This window comes from Macaca mulatta, chromosome 11, assembly GCF_049350105.2.
Source record: "Macaca mulatta isolate MMU2019108-1 chromosome 11, T2T-MMU8v2.0, whole genome shotgun sequence".
Taxonomy (NCBI): Eukaryota; Metazoa; Chordata; class Mammalia; order Primates; family Cercopithecidae; genus Macaca; species Macaca mulatta.
This window is the reverse complement of record NC_133416.1, coordinates 56,390,001-56,406,875: the sequence shown is the minus strand read 5'-3', so window position 1 is coordinate 56,406,875 and position 16,875 is coordinate 56,390,001. Positions and strand designations below refer to the sequence as shown.

Here is a 16,875-nt window from a genome sequence, read left to right as displayed (position 1 = left end):
ACAGAGAGAGACCCTGTCTCAAAAATAAATAAGTAGATAAAAGAGCCACAATGGCCGGGCGCGGTGGCTCAAGCCTGTAATCCCAGCACTTTGGGAGGCCGAGACGGGCGGATCACGAGGTCAGGAGATCGAGACCATCCTGGCTAACACGGTGAAACCCCGTCTCTACTAAAAATACAAAAAACTAGCCGGGCGAGGTGGCGGGCGCCTGTAGTCCCAGCTACTCAGGAGGCTGAGGCAGGAGAATGGCGCAAACCCGGGAGGCAGAGCTTGCAGTGAGCTGAGATCCGGCCACTGCACTCCAGCCCGGGCTACAGAGCAAGACTCCGTCTCAAAAAAAAAAAAAAAAAAAAAAAAAAAAGAACCACAATGGGTGCTGCCAACTCACAGCAGGGGCACCCTGTGGGGGTCCAGGAAGTGGCCAGAAAGCCACGACCCTCTGATGAGCCTGACATTTTGTGGAGAGAGGAGAGAAGAGGACTGATCTATACTGAAAGAACAAAAATCAATTGAATTGATATATATTTTTTATTTTATTTTATTTTATTTTTTGAGACGGAGTCTCGCTTTGTCGCCTAGGCTGGAGTGCAGTGGCGCGATCTCGGCTCACTGCAAGCTCCGTCTCCCGGGTTCACGCCATTCTCCTGCCTCAGACTCCCTAGTAGCTGGAACTACAGGCGCCCGCCACCACGCCCGGCTAATTTTTTTTGTATATTTAGTAGAGATGGGGTCTCACTGTGTTAGCCAGGATGGTCTCGATTTCTTGACCTTGTGATCCACCTGCCTCAGGCTCCCAAAGTGCTGGGATTACAGGTGTGAGCCACTGCACCCAGCCAAATTGATATTTTTAAGGCAGTTCCTCTGTGGAATCAGGATTTCAACGTGAGGAACACACTTAACTCTAGGGTCCAGATAGAAACTACTGAATTTAATGTTTCTTGCTTTTTTTTTTTTTCAAAGAATGGTCACATATTCTCAAAAGCCCAATTATAGAACAAGCTGAAAGTCAAGGGAGAGGTCATCTCCAGAAAAATTTTCCCCTTGCTTTTTGCCAAACATAAATATTTGAATCCTGAGCTCAACTGCCAGGGGAGTGGGCAGCCTTTTTATATTGGCTTCACCAAAAATAGTGCTCAGAGAATGCTCTTGGGATGTCTGTGAGGAAAAAGGCAGGTAGTGTGTGTGTGTGTGTGTGTGTGTGTGTGGCTGTGCTCTGAGGGTGGAGGCACCCTCCTAGCAAACAAGTAACTGAAATAAGCAGAACAACAAGAGAAAACAGCTTCAAGGAACTGCCTTGTGCCACACAAGTGGAAGATCCCACTGCTCCACTTCCCATCCTGGTCCTGTCTCAAGCCAGAGGCCCTGAAAAACCTTTGCTGAGAGACGCTCGAGTCTCTACTTAATGCCAATATTCAGTGCTGATTTGTTATCAAACTATTTATTTATTTATTTAGAGATACCGTCTCTCTATGTTGCCAGGGCTGGACTCCCAGCTCCTGGGCTCGCCCAATCCTCCTGACTCAGCCTCCCGAGTAGCTGGGACTACAGGAGTACGCAGCTGCATCCAGCTTGAGGTGATTTATTTCTTTTTTTTTCTTTTTGAGACACAGTCTTACTCTGTCGCCCAGGATGGAGTGCAGTGGTGCAATCTCAGTTCACTGCAACCTCTGCCTCCCGGGTTCAAGTGATTCTCCTGCCTCAGTCTCCTGAGTAGCTGGGATTACAGGCATGTGCCACCACACCTGGCTAATTTTTGTATTTTTAGTAGAGATGGGGTTTCACCATGTTGGCCAGGCTGGTCTCAAACTCCTGACCTCAGGTGATCCGCCCACTTCGGCCTCCCAAAGTGCTGGGATTACAGGCATGAGCCACCGCATGTGGCTGACTCTACAAATATTAATACATTATGTGACATTATGATGTATATATTTTGGTTTTCCTCCACTATTCCTGGCTTTCAGCTTCTGTAAGCCTTGTCATTTCCTAAGTGACTAGAGCAATATCTTTTATTAAAGGCCTTTTGTCCTGAGTCTTGAAGCAGTTCAGGAAAAGCTTGAGTAATAAAGGTGGAAGACAGACAATCTTTTGTTATTTTTACCAAACTCTTCGAGACACCTGAGTTTACGTTAATGAGGTGAAAATCAGGATGGCTACAGGATGGGGATCTGGCAGGGGAACCAGCCACACTCCCAGAGGGCTGAAACTTCCAGGGAGGGGAGAGGGGCTGAAGGTTAAGCTGATCATCAAATGGACAACGGTTTAATCAATCATTCCTATGTAATGAAGCCTCAGTAAAAAAACAAAAGGGCAGGGTTCAGAGAGCTTCTGGATGGCTGAACATGTAGAGGTTCCTGGAGAGTGGTGTGCCCAGGGACGGCATGGACACTTGGTGCCCCTTCCTCCGTACCTTGCCCTATGCCTCTATCTGCTTGTTTATTTGCATCCTTGAAAATAGCCTTTGTAGCCAGGTGTGGTGGCTCATGCTTGAGCCCAGGAGTTCAATACCAGCCTGGGTAACACAGTGAGACCTTGTCTGTAAACAAATTTTTTAAAATATAAAAATAAGAAAAAAAATTTAAAATGAATATCCTTTGTAATAAACCGGTAAACATAAATAAGTGCTTCCTTGAGTTGTGTGAGCCATTCTAGCAAACTAATTGATCCCAAAGAGGAGGTTGTGGGAACCCTCATTTATAGCCGGTAAAAACCACCTGGGGGTTGCAATCAGCATCCTAAGTGGGGCTCAGTCTTGTGGGACTGGGATCGGAGGCTCTCCAGGTAGTGTGAGAATTGAATTAGAGAACACCCAGCTACTATCCATTGCAGAAAAGAACTGATTGATTGATTGTTGGTGGGGAAAAATTCCCACACACATTTTGGTGACCAGAGGTCACAGAAGCATTCTGTGTTGATTGTTGAGTGACAGTACAGGAGAAACTAAATTAGTTTTTTCTTATATATTCTCACATTAGCAGAATTGTGGGATATAATAGATGTTACACTAGCCATCAGTATTTCCTATACTAGTCACAATTCGGTACCCAATAACTTCATCTTACTAGTTTTCTGATACAATCCACTCATGAATTGCCAGAGTGAATTTTTTTTTTTTTCTTTTTTGAGACGGAATCTCGCTCTGTCACCCAGGCTGGAGTGCAGTGGCATAATCTCGGCTTACTGCAACCTCTGCCTCCCAGGCTCAAGCTATTCTCCCGCCTCAGCCTCCTGAGTAGCTGGGATTACAGGTGCCCACCACCATGCCCAGCTAATTTTTGGATTTTTAGTAGAGACCAGTTTTCACAAAGTTGGCCAGGCTGGTCTCAAACTCCTGACCTCAAGTAATCCACATGCTTCAGCCTCCCAAAATGCTGGGATTATAGGTGTGAGCCACCACATCCAGCCCAGGTTGGATTTTTTTTTTTTTTTTTTTTTTGAGACGGAGTCTCGCTCTGTCGCCCAGGCTGGAGTACAGTGGCCGGATCTCAGCTCACCGCAAGCCCCACCTCCCGGGTTTACGCCATTCTCCTGCCTCAGCCTCCCGAGTAGCTGGGACTACAGGCGCCCGCCACCTCGCCCGGCTAGTTTTTTGTATTTTTTAGTAGAGACGGGGTTTCACCGTGTTAGCCAGGATGGTCTCGATCTCCTGACCTCGTGATCCGCCCGTCTCGGCCTCCCAAAGTGCTGGGATTACAGGCTTGAGCCACCGCGCCCGGCCTGGATTTTTATCTTATTTTTCTTTCTTCTTTTCTTTCTCTTTCTCTCTCTCTCTCTCTCTCCCTCCTCTCTCTCTCTCTCTCTCTGTCTCTCTCTCTGTCTCTCTCTCTCTCGCTCTCTCTCTCTGCCCCTCTCTCTCTCTCCTCTTTCTTTCCAGGTGTGAGCCACCACACCCAGCCCAGGTTGGATCCCTTCCCCTTCCCCTTTCCCTTCCCGTTCCCCTCCCCGTCACCTCCCACCCATCCCTCCCCCTCCCCCCTCCCCCCTCCCCCCCTCCCCTCCCCCCCTCCCCTCCCCCCCTCCCCCCCTCCCCTCCCCTCCCCTCCCCCCTCCCCTCCCCTCCCCTCCCCCCTCCCCCTCCCCTCCCCTCCCCTCCCCCCTCCCCTCCCCTCCCCCCTCCCCTCCCCCCCTCCCCCCTCTCCCCTCCCCTCCCCTCCCCTCCCCTCCCCTCCCCTTCTTTCGATGGAGTTTTGCTTGTTCCCCAGGCTGGAGGGCAATGGTGCGATCTCGACTCACCACAACCTCTGCTCCCAGGTTCAAGCAATTCTTCCGCCTCAGCCTCCCGAGTAGCTGGGATAACAGGCACTCGCCCCCACTCCCGGCTAATTTTGTATTTTCAGTAGAGATGGAGTTTCTCCGTGTTGGTTAGGCTGATATTAAACTCCTGGCCTCAAGTAATCCACCCGCCTCGGCCTCCCAAAGTGCTGGGATTACTGGTGTGAGCCACGACGCCTGGCCTGGATTTTTGTCTTATTTTTCATCTCGTTTTGTTAGTTGTCTATCTTCTTCAAGCACCCATATAGAAAGTTAACATTTTCTCTATGATCAGCATCATGGTAGAATCAGCGGGTCTCATTCACGAGGGCTTAGTTATTGAAGTACCAAAGGATGTCCTCATAAAATATTGACTATACAGTCATGCTTTGCATAATGATGTTTCAGTCAATCATGGACCTCATTAATGATGGTGGTTCCATAAGATTATAATATCATAATCTGTACTGTATCAAATACTGTACCTTTTCTGTTCAGCTATGTTTAGATACACGAATACTTATCATGGTGTTACAATTGCCTACAGTATTCAGTACAGTCACATGCTATATAGTTTTGAAGCCTAGGAGTAATAGGCTATGTTATATAGCCTAGGAGTGTAGAAGACACTACCATTTAGGTTTGTGTATGTGCACTCTATGATGTTTGCACAGTGATGAAATTGCCTAAGGATGCATTTCTCAGAAAGTATCAGTCATTAAATGACACATGACTTACGGGGCAGTCACAGGACATGGACCTCAAGGACTACATAATCAGTGAGGCTCCAGTAGGCTACACTGCTGATAAAGCTACTTCATCTCTTTCAGGAAAACCATCATAATTCATCTCTGAATACAACATTCAGTTTTGTTGGAAAGTAACTATTAAGCTTTGCCGGGTCAGAACTATGCTTGATAACGTTTCCATTACAAATGCTTTCTATCCCTCATACTATATTTTTCCAGGCGGGTGGGCCAACTGCAATCTGCTCTAAAATTCTGCTTTCTACCAGTTTTCCAGATGTTTTCTGATTATGGGCTTTAACAAAGTGCAGTACTGGGGAATGCAGGCTCATGCTGAAGTATGTGTATAAATGTGTTTGCTAATGGGTTTAGACCCTCATGTGGAAAGGACCCAAAGTCTTCTAAATAGAAAAGTCTTCAACTGAATCAGAACTGACTGAGGAGTTTGGAAAATGTTGGCAGGGCTTCGTGATCTTATATCAAACCATGGCAAGGCCACATTTTAACATATCCCTACTCCCAGATTAATTTCATTTCTGTCACCCTCTTCACCTTGGAAACTCCTCCCATTCAGCAAAATCAGAAGCATTCAGAATAAGTACACTGTGATTTCTGTCCCTGAAACCCGCTGTGTGCACTGATGGAAAGCATAGTTTTAGTTTGTAGTCCTGTGCCCCTGGGCTGGTGGAGGAAATGAAATGAGTTGAGCCTCAGGTTTTCCTCAGAGACCACCAATGTAGCAAATGACGACTCACTGAAGCCCCAGGGCTCCTCAACACAGGCCACTTTCTTGCAGAGTCAGGCTGGTTTCTTCTTCTTCTCCTTCTCCTTCTTCTTCTTCTTCTTCTTCTTCGAGACAGAGTCTCACTCTGTCGCTCAGGCTGGAGTGCAACTTTCGCCTCCCAGGTTCAAGCAATTCTCTTGCCTCAGCCTCCTGAGTAGCTGGGATTACAGGCGCACACCACCACGCCCAGCTAATTTTTGTATTTTTATTAGAGACGGGGTTTCACCATGTTGGTCAGGCTGGTCTCAAACTCCTGACCTCCGGTGATCCACCTGCCTCGGCCTCCCAAAGTGCTGGGATTACAGGCGTGAGCCACTGCGCCCAGCTTGGTCCAGCCAAGGTAGCATATGAATGCTACCTTGGGGCCGAAGAGTCTCTCCTGGACAAAAAATGGGGCCGTCACCTGCAACCCTGAGACCTTCCCGGAAAGGGTCTTGCAGCGGCGCGGCACGTCCAGCAGATGGCGCCCCAGCTGAATTTTCGCGAGCTGTCCTCCAAGCCTGTAGAAAAATCTGGAATAAACAGGAAGGGGATTCTTTTTTTTCCCCCAGCATCCTAATTTTCAACCTATACTGCCTTTTTGTCTTGTCAGGGGCCCTTTTTATTCGAATAAGTTGAAATGCATTTCAGATGTCTAAAAAACTTTTTGATTACGCAATCCCAAATTAATTTTTTTTTTTTTTTGGCCGGGCGCGGTGGCTCATCCCTGTAATCCCAGCACTTCGGGACGCCGAGGCGGGCGGATTACGAGGACAGGAATTCGAGACCAGCCTGGCCAAAATGGTGAAACCCCGTTTCTCCTAAAAATACAAAAATTAGCTGGGCGTGGTGGCGGGCGCTTGTAATCCCAAGGCAGGAGAATCGCTTGAACCTGGGAGGCGGAGGTTGCAGTGAGCCGAAATCGCGCCACTGCACTCCAGCCTGGGCAACAAAAGCAAAACTCCGTCTCCAAAAAAAATTTTTTTTTTTTGGATGTCCACCCAAGAGGGAGGTTTTCAAACAGCATTAATTGTCACAAGAGCACAAGAGTTCAGAAACTTTCGCGGGAAGAGCCGTGTGAAGAAACGTCGCTTCTAAACAGCAGGGCGTGGCGGGGACGCGCTCGCTGGGCCGCGGCGGAAGTGGCCTTCGTGGCGGGCTGGGCGTCGGCCACGGCCGAAAGACAACGCCGCCTGCTGGTCACCGGGGACAGAGCCCTCGGTGCTCGCCAGGGCTGCGGCGCCACGCGGGTGGGAGCCCAGGCCCAGGACCTGGCGCTGCACGTCACCGCCCTAACCAAGGAAGCAAAGTCATGGACACAACCATAGCCTCCTTTCTGCTCTGCAGAGATACCTGGAGGCCTGCTTTGTTTTGGAGAGCAGTGTTTCAACGAGCTTAACGGTTTTTAACGCTTGCCACAGCTAAACAGGGTGGACTTGATTTTTAGGGTGTCCTTGTTATTTAAGACAATCCTAAAGGAGAATGAAAATTAGAACCTGGTAGGAGACTGCTTTCATTTATTCTATCCTGCTTTAATGGGATTTACAACATATTAAAAGCAGTTATCAGAGGCGAATTGGATAAATGGGCTAGGGGTTGTATTTCAAGGTGGAGGCGTTTGTCATTTCTGACTGTGGCCCCTCGTTTTTATTCCAGGATCGTTGCAGTGCCATTTCTAAGTCCCTCCTCCTCTCCCTACTTCCCTTTTCTCTGCACCCATTTGACAGGAGCCTCTGCAATCGTCTGCTTATTGCGCGTCACCGTCATCCACTGGGAAAGCCTTGTGGTACCACCTTTCTCCACCTATGGCTGCGGCCCGCAAGAAGATGACGGGTTGCGCTTCTGCTCTGGAGCCAGCCCTGTTACCGGGAACTGCAACCCGCAAGATGATGTCAGAGCGCAGCTTCCCTCTTTTTATGTTGCAGAGTTTATGCTGCCCTGCACTGAGCAGACCCTTTCTCTTACGCAGCCCTGCCTTTCACCTTGCCCAGTGACTCCGGAATAACCTTCCGGACCCTCCCATTTGCAGAGGTTCACTGCTTCAAGCGTCATAATCATTCATCTCCGTTTTTCCTCTAGTGATGAAGGCTCGTGGACGGCCCACGGTTCACTCGGTCTAGGAGTCACCCTGTTGATCAGGTTCCTGTTGTCAGACATCAAAATTCCCATCTCCCATCAGGCCACAGCTATGGGGCTCTGGGTCAAAACAGGGCCTTCTCTTTTGTCTGGCAGCACCAGAAACACGGTAATTGGGAATCCATCAGGAATGGAAGGCTCCTTGAGGCCCTGGAGATGGAAGGTTGGGCCCCCAGGTCCTGAAAGGGACCAGTGGGGCTGTAACCTTCACAATCTGGATCCAGCCAGAAGAGCACTGAGAGCTCAGTGTTTGGAGGACAGAAAAGGGCAATGGATGTACAGTAACTTAGTGAATCAGGGACCGGATCCAGGAAGATGCCTGACATTTGTTTATCAGCAGAGAAACAGAAGTAAAGGAGGGGAACGTCCTCCTAAGTGTTACTGTGTCATGAAAGTGTCCTTCAGGGAGAGGCGACATGAACAGGGCAGCTGATAACATTGATACTGTGCAGGCACACATCTCCGCACATTCCCCGGGCTGCTGAACCAAGTGTACCAAATTAATCGCAAGGACACAGCTTTGAGCCTCCCTTGCGGCAGTCCCTGGAGGGAGTCCGCTCAGACAAAGCAAAGCGCGCTCCCGGGGGGAGGGGTGGCCACTTTCTCTTTGTTCTCCCTTGGAAAATGGGCTGTCTCTCAAGTCTCGTAAACCAGCTGCTTTCACTTCTTGTAGGGGGTCAAAATAAATTAATCACCAATCGTGTTTGGACAGCATAGTTTTGAAGCCCTGAACTCTCTGAAATGCAGGGTCAAACTATTTTTAGATTAAGTTCGTATTCTGAGTTTCCCAGCAAAAATTTCAGAAATGTGCCCCACTTTGAAAGAATAAAATAAAATAAAAAGAACACCTCCAGAAAAAAAGGTGGTGGAGACAGAGTGTTTGAAATTGTACTTAACCCAAAAACGGCAAGTCATACACATTACACTTAGGAATCGCTTCTTCACAGGGGTATAATTTACTGAGCAGATATCTTTGCCTGCTAAGAAGCCCGTTCAGCAGTAAAAGGGAGAGCTCTCTGAGAAACCTCAACTTTGCACATTATAAGTGATTTTTTTTTTTCTCATAAGAAGGATTTAACATAGCTCCTTTTAAAAAATTCAGAATTGCCTATCCCTGATTTAAGTGGGGGATCAGGACAAAGGGTGCCTGACTTCTGCCTCAGGAATAGGCGTGCCACTCCCCAAGCACTCGGAGCATCTGCTGCCTGGGCTGATTCTTAAACCGAAATCCACACGTGGCTTGACAGCTGAAGTGGCCTTTTATGTCCAGTTGGAATTTCATGTTGGGCAGGCTGCAGTGAGTTCACGTCCAAACAGAAAATGGGTTCTGTGGGTCAGAGAAAGCTTACTGTGCTGAGAAGGACTAGGTGGACATTTTGTAAATACTATAGGTTCATTTCCTGGGAATTTATCCACAAAAATAAGGTTGTTTCATTCCCTTCACAGCTTCCTCAGGCCCTTTCAGAGAGTTTCTACTCTTTGGATTTAATCTGCCTTCTAAATATCCGCTCCTGTTGTGTCCAGAACAAGGGACTGTCTGCACGTTACTGTGGAAGCAAGCGTTGGGTAGCCCAGAGGGCAGCTCCTCCCAATCAGTTCTTGTCCTCTTTCTCTTAGGCTCTCAGGAGGAAGTGAGAGCCACCCCCAGCCAGGAAACCAGCCTAGCATTAGCGTTTAGGGACAGATGATCTAATGGCTCAGGTTCTATAGGTGACCTTCAGGCAAGCTTCTACAATAATTCTGAAGCTAGACACAGAACATATGAGCAGGTGTCCAAGAATTATAGATGCCTCTGAAAGTAACAGAAGGCCAGGCGCAGTGGCGCACGCCTGTAATCGTAGCCCTTCAGGAGGCTGAGATGGGAGGATCAATTGAGGCCAGGAGTTCAAGACCAGCCTAGTCAACATAGCAAGACTCCATCTATATGTCTATATCTATATCTATATCTATATCTATCTATCTATATTTAATGTAGCAGAAATTTAAAGAAAAATAGCCATGGCACGTATGTTCACAGTACTACACTGTGTTCTCTCCAGTGTTAAGGGGATTACATTTAAAATTTGTAAGCACTTTGAGGGCAAGAGCCCTGTTTCGCACTTCCTTTATATTTCTTACAGTGCCCAGCAAGGTATTACACATGCAGTGGTCACTCAGGGAATACTTACTTAAAAAAGAAATTAGTGCTGGCTCACACCTGTAATCCCAGCACTTTGGGAGGCTGAGGCAGAAGGATTGCTTGAGCTCAGGAGTTGGAGACCAGTTTGGGCAACACAAGATCCTACGTCTACAAAAAATTATTAAAAATTAGCTGGGAGTGGTGGTGCATGCCTGTAGTTAGTCCCAGCTCCTTGGGAGGGTGAGACAGGAGGATCACTTGCGCCCAGGAGTTTGAGGCTGCAGTGAGCTATAATTGCACCACTGCACTCCAGGCTGGGCAACAGAGTGAGACCCTGCCTATAAAAAATAACAATTAAAAAATAATTATGGACTAATGGAACAACAAACAGCTGTGCTCTGAGATTAAGCCTGTTTTTATTGTCACTTCTGAGGAAACTAGACAGTGATACTTTATAGCCAGAAAATGAAAGTGGGGATGGTGCAACTTTTCTAAATAATAATGACAGAAGCTGACCTTCCTCTATACTAGAAACTATACTAAGTTCTTTTCATACATTATCTCATTTACACCTGACCACACCCCATAGACTTAAGTATTACTATTAGGATTACCCTTATTTTCCAGTTGACAAAACATTACCCAAGTCACACCGGTAGTTAAGTATCCACATCAGGACTTGAGTCCAGCTCTCACTCAGTTTCCAATGCTTTCAGGCACAGTCCTGCACCAGAACATCTCAAGATGACTTCCATAGCTCCATTTATTAACCACCCTGCTTTGAGCCTTGCAACCTAATATCTGAAGTGAGAGGGATAGTCCTTCAGAGCAAATGAGCTCAAATAAAATTTAAAAAGCAATACATGATTTGAGAGGGAGAGGGAAAAGGGTCAGCACAGGCACAATTCATAATGGAACATGTTGCAATATGCCTGGGCTTGATGTCTTCTCCTGCACATTTTCTAGTTTAATCCCCATGGCACCCTGTGGAGTATGTTATTGTTATCTCATGTATAAGGAATAAATGTCTGGAGAACAGCTGGGTTCAAGAAAAAGGTAAACGCTCAAATATTCAGAGGCAGAGAGGGAACGAATCTACTGATAACACTGTACCTGCCCCAGGCCTCTCACTTAGGCTCACAGTGCTGGTGTGGGCATGTCTCACCTTTCCTTCTTCTCCTATGTTGTTAGTAACACTCCAGCCAGCCAGAAAGCTTGCACCTGTCTCTACCTGCCCCATAAGTACAAATAGGGTTAAATGTCGACTTGTATGCCATTAAACCATTTCAAAAGCACAGATGAGGTAGAGAGAAAGCAGTACAAGTCATGATTCGTGAAATGCTATGTAAGAGTTAAATAGAATGAATTAGATTTTAGCATACTGCCAGGTAAAGATTTCCACAAGGCATAGACTGTTCTAAAAAATAAAATAAATAAAATAAAATAAAATAAAATAAAAGGCCAGGCATGGTGGCTCACGCCTTTAATCCCAACACTTTGGGAGGCCAAGGCAGGCAGATCACGAGGTCAGGAGTTTGAGACCAGCCTGGCCAACATGGTGAAACCCTGTCTCTACTAAAAATACAAAAGTTAGCAGGGTATGGTGGCACGTGCCTATAGTCCCCGCTACTAGGGAGGCTGAGGCAGGAGAATCGCTTGAACCCAGGCGGCAGAGGTTGCAGTGAGCCTATACTGTGCCATTGCAGTCTAGGCGAGAGAGCAAGACTCCATCTCAAAAAATAAAATAAATAAAGAAATAAAAAAAGCAAGTTAAGAATAGAAAACACAACATGGCACAATTTATTCTAAAAAGTCACACAAAACAATGTAATGTGCACACACACACACACCTCTATGCAAACAGGTAGGAAATAGTTGGTTACACCCCAAATTGTTAACAGGTGTTTCTCTGGGGAGAAGACTGGGTTTGGGGTGAAGCGAGCAGTACTGGCAGACTTTTCCTTTGTCTTTTTACAAGATAATTTATTCATATAATGGGTATGTAAAGAAAAAAAGGACAGAAAAGAAACAAATGATGCTGTTAGAAAATATACTGGGTCCAGTGACTCACACCTGTAATCCCAGCAGTTTGGGAGCCTGAGGAGGGCGGATGACCTGAGGTCAGAGTTCAAGATCAGCCTGGCCAAGATGGTGAAACCCTGTCTCTACTAAAAATACAAAAATTAGCTGGGCATGGTGGTGCACAGCTGTAATCCCAGCTACTTGGGAGGCTGAGGCAGAGAATTGCTTGAACCCGTGAGGCAGAGGTTGCAGTGAGCTGAGATTATGCCACTGCACTCCAGTCTGGGCAACAGGGCAAGACTCTGTGTCAAAAAAAAAAAAAAAAGATAAAGGTTCGCAACATGCAGTAAAGTGGGGAAAGTGATACAAATACACCAAGCTGAAATCCACCGCCTCCTTCATGTCCAGGGAAGGCCAATAGATTAGAGGAGTGTCCTCATGTTGACATTATTAATACTTTAATGATTTTTTAAAATTTAATGTCTCCTGTGTCTACCAGAAATAGATTCCTGAGAAGTTCAATAGACTTGGAAGCAGACCACCTGGGTTCAAGGCCCGACTGCCTTTCTCTGTAACCTTGGACTAGTTTCTCAGGGCCTTAGTTTCCTCATCTGCAGAGTGGAGAGGATAGTAACACACTTCACAGGGTGCCCTGAGGATTAAATGAGATAATGCATAGGAAAGACCATCCAAACCTGGGGGACAGAGACTTGTAAACTGCAGATTGTGTTAGCGCCTACTCTCTTCCCATTCTCTGCATCCCACTTCACAGAATTGTTTTTCCTCACACCTTTAAGATGTCTGAGTATCCCACACTGAAGTAGAGTAAAATTAGTAAACCGTTAGTCTTTAGTATAATATTTGCTGATAATAGATAGGCCTCTGTAATTTGAGACTTCAGATTCTGCAGATGCATGGCTTTAAGCTTCAATAGCCTGTATTCATGCATTTATTTTAAGGGATATGCTCATTTGATTCCATTTATAAAATATGCCTCTTCCCTGTGCAACCCACTTTTGATTCAAAAACTAAAATATCCAAATCAGAGAGGCCATTTAAAGTATAAGATAAAAATATAATTAATGTGTATTGCATCTTAAAATATGCTTATCTGTGGTCCTAATAAAACTTCAGGCTGCTCTGAAATTTCAAGATTCCAATAATAAGCCTTATAATGAAAAGAATTGCAGAAATAATAAGATAAACACTAATGCCACCAATATAATTAAACATGAAACAAGAAATAGGAACAAATTCATAAATATCAGTTGCATGCACACAGTACCATGTCCAAGCCATGCATGATGAAACTATTTACATTACATTACTATTCCAGCCTTACCTTTGAATCACAGCCAGGTTCTCCTCTGCTTTGGCTGAATGTGCATGTGTTAAAAGGCGTAGGGAGCTGAAGAGTCCTGGTGAAGTAAATAAGAATCCAGTTAGAGATGTGCAGTTGGAGTTCAGAAAGGATCCATTTGAAGGATCTAATTCCAAGCACACAAAGCACTCATCCCTCCCGAGCTTCTCCACCCCATTGAACAGGCTGTCATTTTAGAGCTGGGCGCCCATTGTTCACTTTCTTCTACTCTAATTAGATTTGACAGATTGCTCTTTCTGGCTAGACTGGCTGTTGCCAAGAACAGAGAGAAGAGATGAGGCTGACCTTGTCATTGTGCCCTTGGGATCAGGTCCCTGCCCCCTCCTCCATCCTAGTCCACAGATCACTGAAATTGCTCCTTAGCAGCTTCACATCTATTCCTCTTCTCCTCCAGCCTAAGACTGGCAGTCTTAGCACCTCTGAGTTTTCTTACTCTCAATACTATGAGCTTCAAAGCCTAGGTAGGCTGTGGGAGTAGAATAAGTGGTGCTGTTGTATTTTTCATAACAATACTCTGACCCTGGTTTTTTTCTTTCTGAGACAGAGTCTTGCTCTGTTGCCCAGGCTGGAGCACCATGGCAAGATCTCGGCTCATTGCAACCTCCACATCCCGGGTTCAAGCGATTCTCCTGCCTGAGCCCCCTGAGTAGCTGGGATTACAGGCGTGTGCCACCACGCCCAGCTAATTTTTTGTATTTTTAGTAGAGACGGGGTTTCACCATGTTGACAACTGGTCTCGAACTCCTGACCTCAGGTCATCCGCCTGCCTTGGCCTTCCAAAGTGCTAGGATTACAGGCATGAGCCACCGCACCCGGCCAGCCTTGGTTTTTTTCTGCAGGCCTATTGGGAAAAACAGACCAGCTTTTCCAAAGGGAAATGTAACTGCAGTTCCACCCAGGAGCCAGGAAATATTGATCACTTAATGAAGCAGAGCTCAGCAAGGATCCACGGATCTGAAGCAAACCCCGTGCCCCGCTGCCCTGTTTCCTGTCTGTGAAATGTCGCCAAGAACTCCTGAACCTTCACCATCTCAAACACACATTATATTGGTATTAGGTAAGAACCAGACAATGAAATGATAGAATGGGAAGTGATCTTAGAGATCATCTAGTCTGATTACTTTTCTTGGAAGATTAAAAAACACAGATGAAAAGTGAGAAGTCACATGACAGTGTCATGAAATTAGCTAATAGATGTTTAACACCTAGCACTATGCAAACGGCTTCTGATCAGTTTTGTCACAAACCTGCCTTTCTCTAATTTATCCTATGCTTGATAATTAACTATATTGGCCAGGAAAGGACTCTCTTTCTCTGAGGAAAGAATTTTCCTCATCCAAGGACTGTATTTTTATTTTTATTTTTCTTATTTTTTTGAGGTAGAGTCTCACTCTGTTGCCCAGGCTGGAGTGCAGTGGCTCCATCTCAGCTCACTGCAACCTCCACCTCCTAGGTTCAAGCGATTCTCCCGCCTCAACCTCCTGGGTAGCTGGGACTTCAGGTGCCCACCACCATACCTGGCTAATTTTTGTATTTTTAGTAGAGACAGGGTTTCATCATGTTGACCAGGCTGGTCTTGAACTCCTAACCTAAGGTGATCTGCTCACCTCAGCCTCCCAAAGTGGGGATTACAGGTGTGAGCCCCCATGCCCAGCCAAAGGACCATATGTTTAGAAATGCTTCCCTGAATTTACTGAGTTTACTGAGAACTCAGTGGCCTTGTACTAGAACCTGAGTCACCAAATGCCACACAACTGTCATAGAAGCACAGGATGGACCTCAACAGGCTGGACGCCTGGGCCCTGCTCCTACACAGGAGTGGCCCTGTCCTTGACCCAGTCCTGGCCACGCCCATGGCCTCAAGAGCTGTGAGCAGGAGCAACCGGTAGGAAGTTCTCCGTGGAACAAATTTAGTGTTTACCGGGTTGTAATATAAACCCATTCATGTACAGTTCGTTCAACTGCTCAAAAGCATTTATTAAAAGCTCATTATTTGCTAAACCCCTGTGGGCTGATAAGCCTACTCTGACGAGTAAGACACAGCCTCAAGGAGCCAGCAGTGTCAACACTTAACATGCAGGGGAGCACTGTGGGGCCACAGTGGGAGGAGGAAATACTGTTTTCCTTAGTTGAGATTCAAGGAATCAGAAAAATGTCAAAGGAAGTGATTCTTGGCTGGGCACAGTGGCTCACGCTTGTAATCCCAGCACTTTGGGAGGCCAAGGTGGGTGGATCACAAGGTTAGGAGTTTGAGACTAGCCTGGGTGAAACCCTGTCTCTAGTAAAAATACAAAATATTAGCCAGGTGTGATGGTGGGCGCCTGTAATCCCAGCTACTCGGGAGGCTGAAGCAGGAGAATCGCTTGAACCAGGAAGGCGGAGCTTGCAGTGAGACAAGATCACGCTATTGCACTCCAGCCTGGGCGACAGTACAAGATGGTGTCTAAAAAAAAAAGGAAGTAAGTAAGTGATTCCTGAGTTGAGCTTTGAGAAATAAGGGATATTTTCCAGGGATGGGAGGAGGGATGCAAGTACATGGCATTGAGATAGATAGTGAGCCTGGTGTTTGCTGGAAAAAAAGGAAGTTTGAGGCTTGCATAGCACCAAAGATGAGATTGGGGATTTAGGTAGAGATCAATGGAAAAACTGTGTGACAAGGGGAGAAAGCTGGATTTTCTCTTGGTAGCTCATGGGAACCACCAAAAAGTTCCAAGCAGGGAAGTAAAATGATCCAAACTGCATTTTAGAAAGATGGCCTGTAAGCTGGGTGCGGTGGCTCACGCCTGTAATCCAGCACTTTGGGAGGCTGAGGTGGGATGATTCCTTCCACCCAGGAGTTCAAGACCATTGTCCACCCTGGACAATGGAGCAAGACCCCATCTCAATTAAAAAAAAAAAAAAAAGAAAGAGAGAGAGAAAGAAAAGACAGAAACAAGGAAGGAAGAAAAGGGTCGGACACGATGGATCAGCTCTGTAATCCCAGCAATTTGGGAGGCCGAGGCAGGCGGATCATGAGGTCAGGAGATCGAGACCATCCTGGCTAACACGGTGAAACCCCATCTCTACTAAAAATACAAAAAAAATTAGCCGGGCGTGGTGGTGGGCACCTGTGATCCCAGCTACTTGGGAGGCTGAGGCAGGAGAATGGCGTGAACCCGGGACGTGGAGCTTGCAGTGAGCCGAGATCGCGCCACTGCACTCCAGCCTGGGAGACAGAGTGAGACTGTGTCTCAAAAAAAAAAAAAAAGAAAAAGAAAAAGAAAAAGAAAAAAAGAAAGGAAAGGAAAGGGAAAAGAAAAGAAAAAGAAGGCTCTGGCTAGGTACGGGGCTCATGCCTGTGATCCCAGTGCTTTGGGAAGCTGAGGCAGGAAGATTACTTGAGCCCAGGAGTTTGAGATCAGCCTGGGCAATACAGTAAGACTCCATCTCTACAAAAATTGTTTTTTAATTAGGTGGGCAT

General features: G+C 46.5%; 1 protein-coding gene and 1 long non-coding RNA gene across 2 annotated transcripts in view; one reads left to right on the top strand and one right to left on the bottom strand.

The window, feature by feature from the left end:
• LOC710110 (tubulin alpha-1C chain) overlaps nt 1–13,737 on the bottom strand; it is a 47,937-nt gene extending 34,200 nt beyond the window's left edge. The window contains exons 1-2 of the mRNA XM_028829447.2: nt 13,701–13,737; nt 13,377–13,452 (exon numbers count right to left, since the gene is read on the bottom strand). Coding sequence (XP_028685280.2) covers nt 13,377–13,452; nt 13,701–13,708 — 84 coding nt within the window. The 5' untranslated portion in view covers nt 13,709–13,737. The remainder of the gene's footprint in view (nt 1–13,376; nt 13,453–13,700) is intronic.
• On the top strand, nt 6,455–8,754 carry LOC144332847 (uncharacterized). Its single transcript, XR_013401032.1, has 2 exons — nt 6,455–7,256; nt 7,414–8,754. It is a non-coding gene; the product is annotated as an uncharacterized LOC144332847 (long non-coding RNA).
• Nucleotides 13,738–16,875: the final 3,138 nt, after the last annotated feature.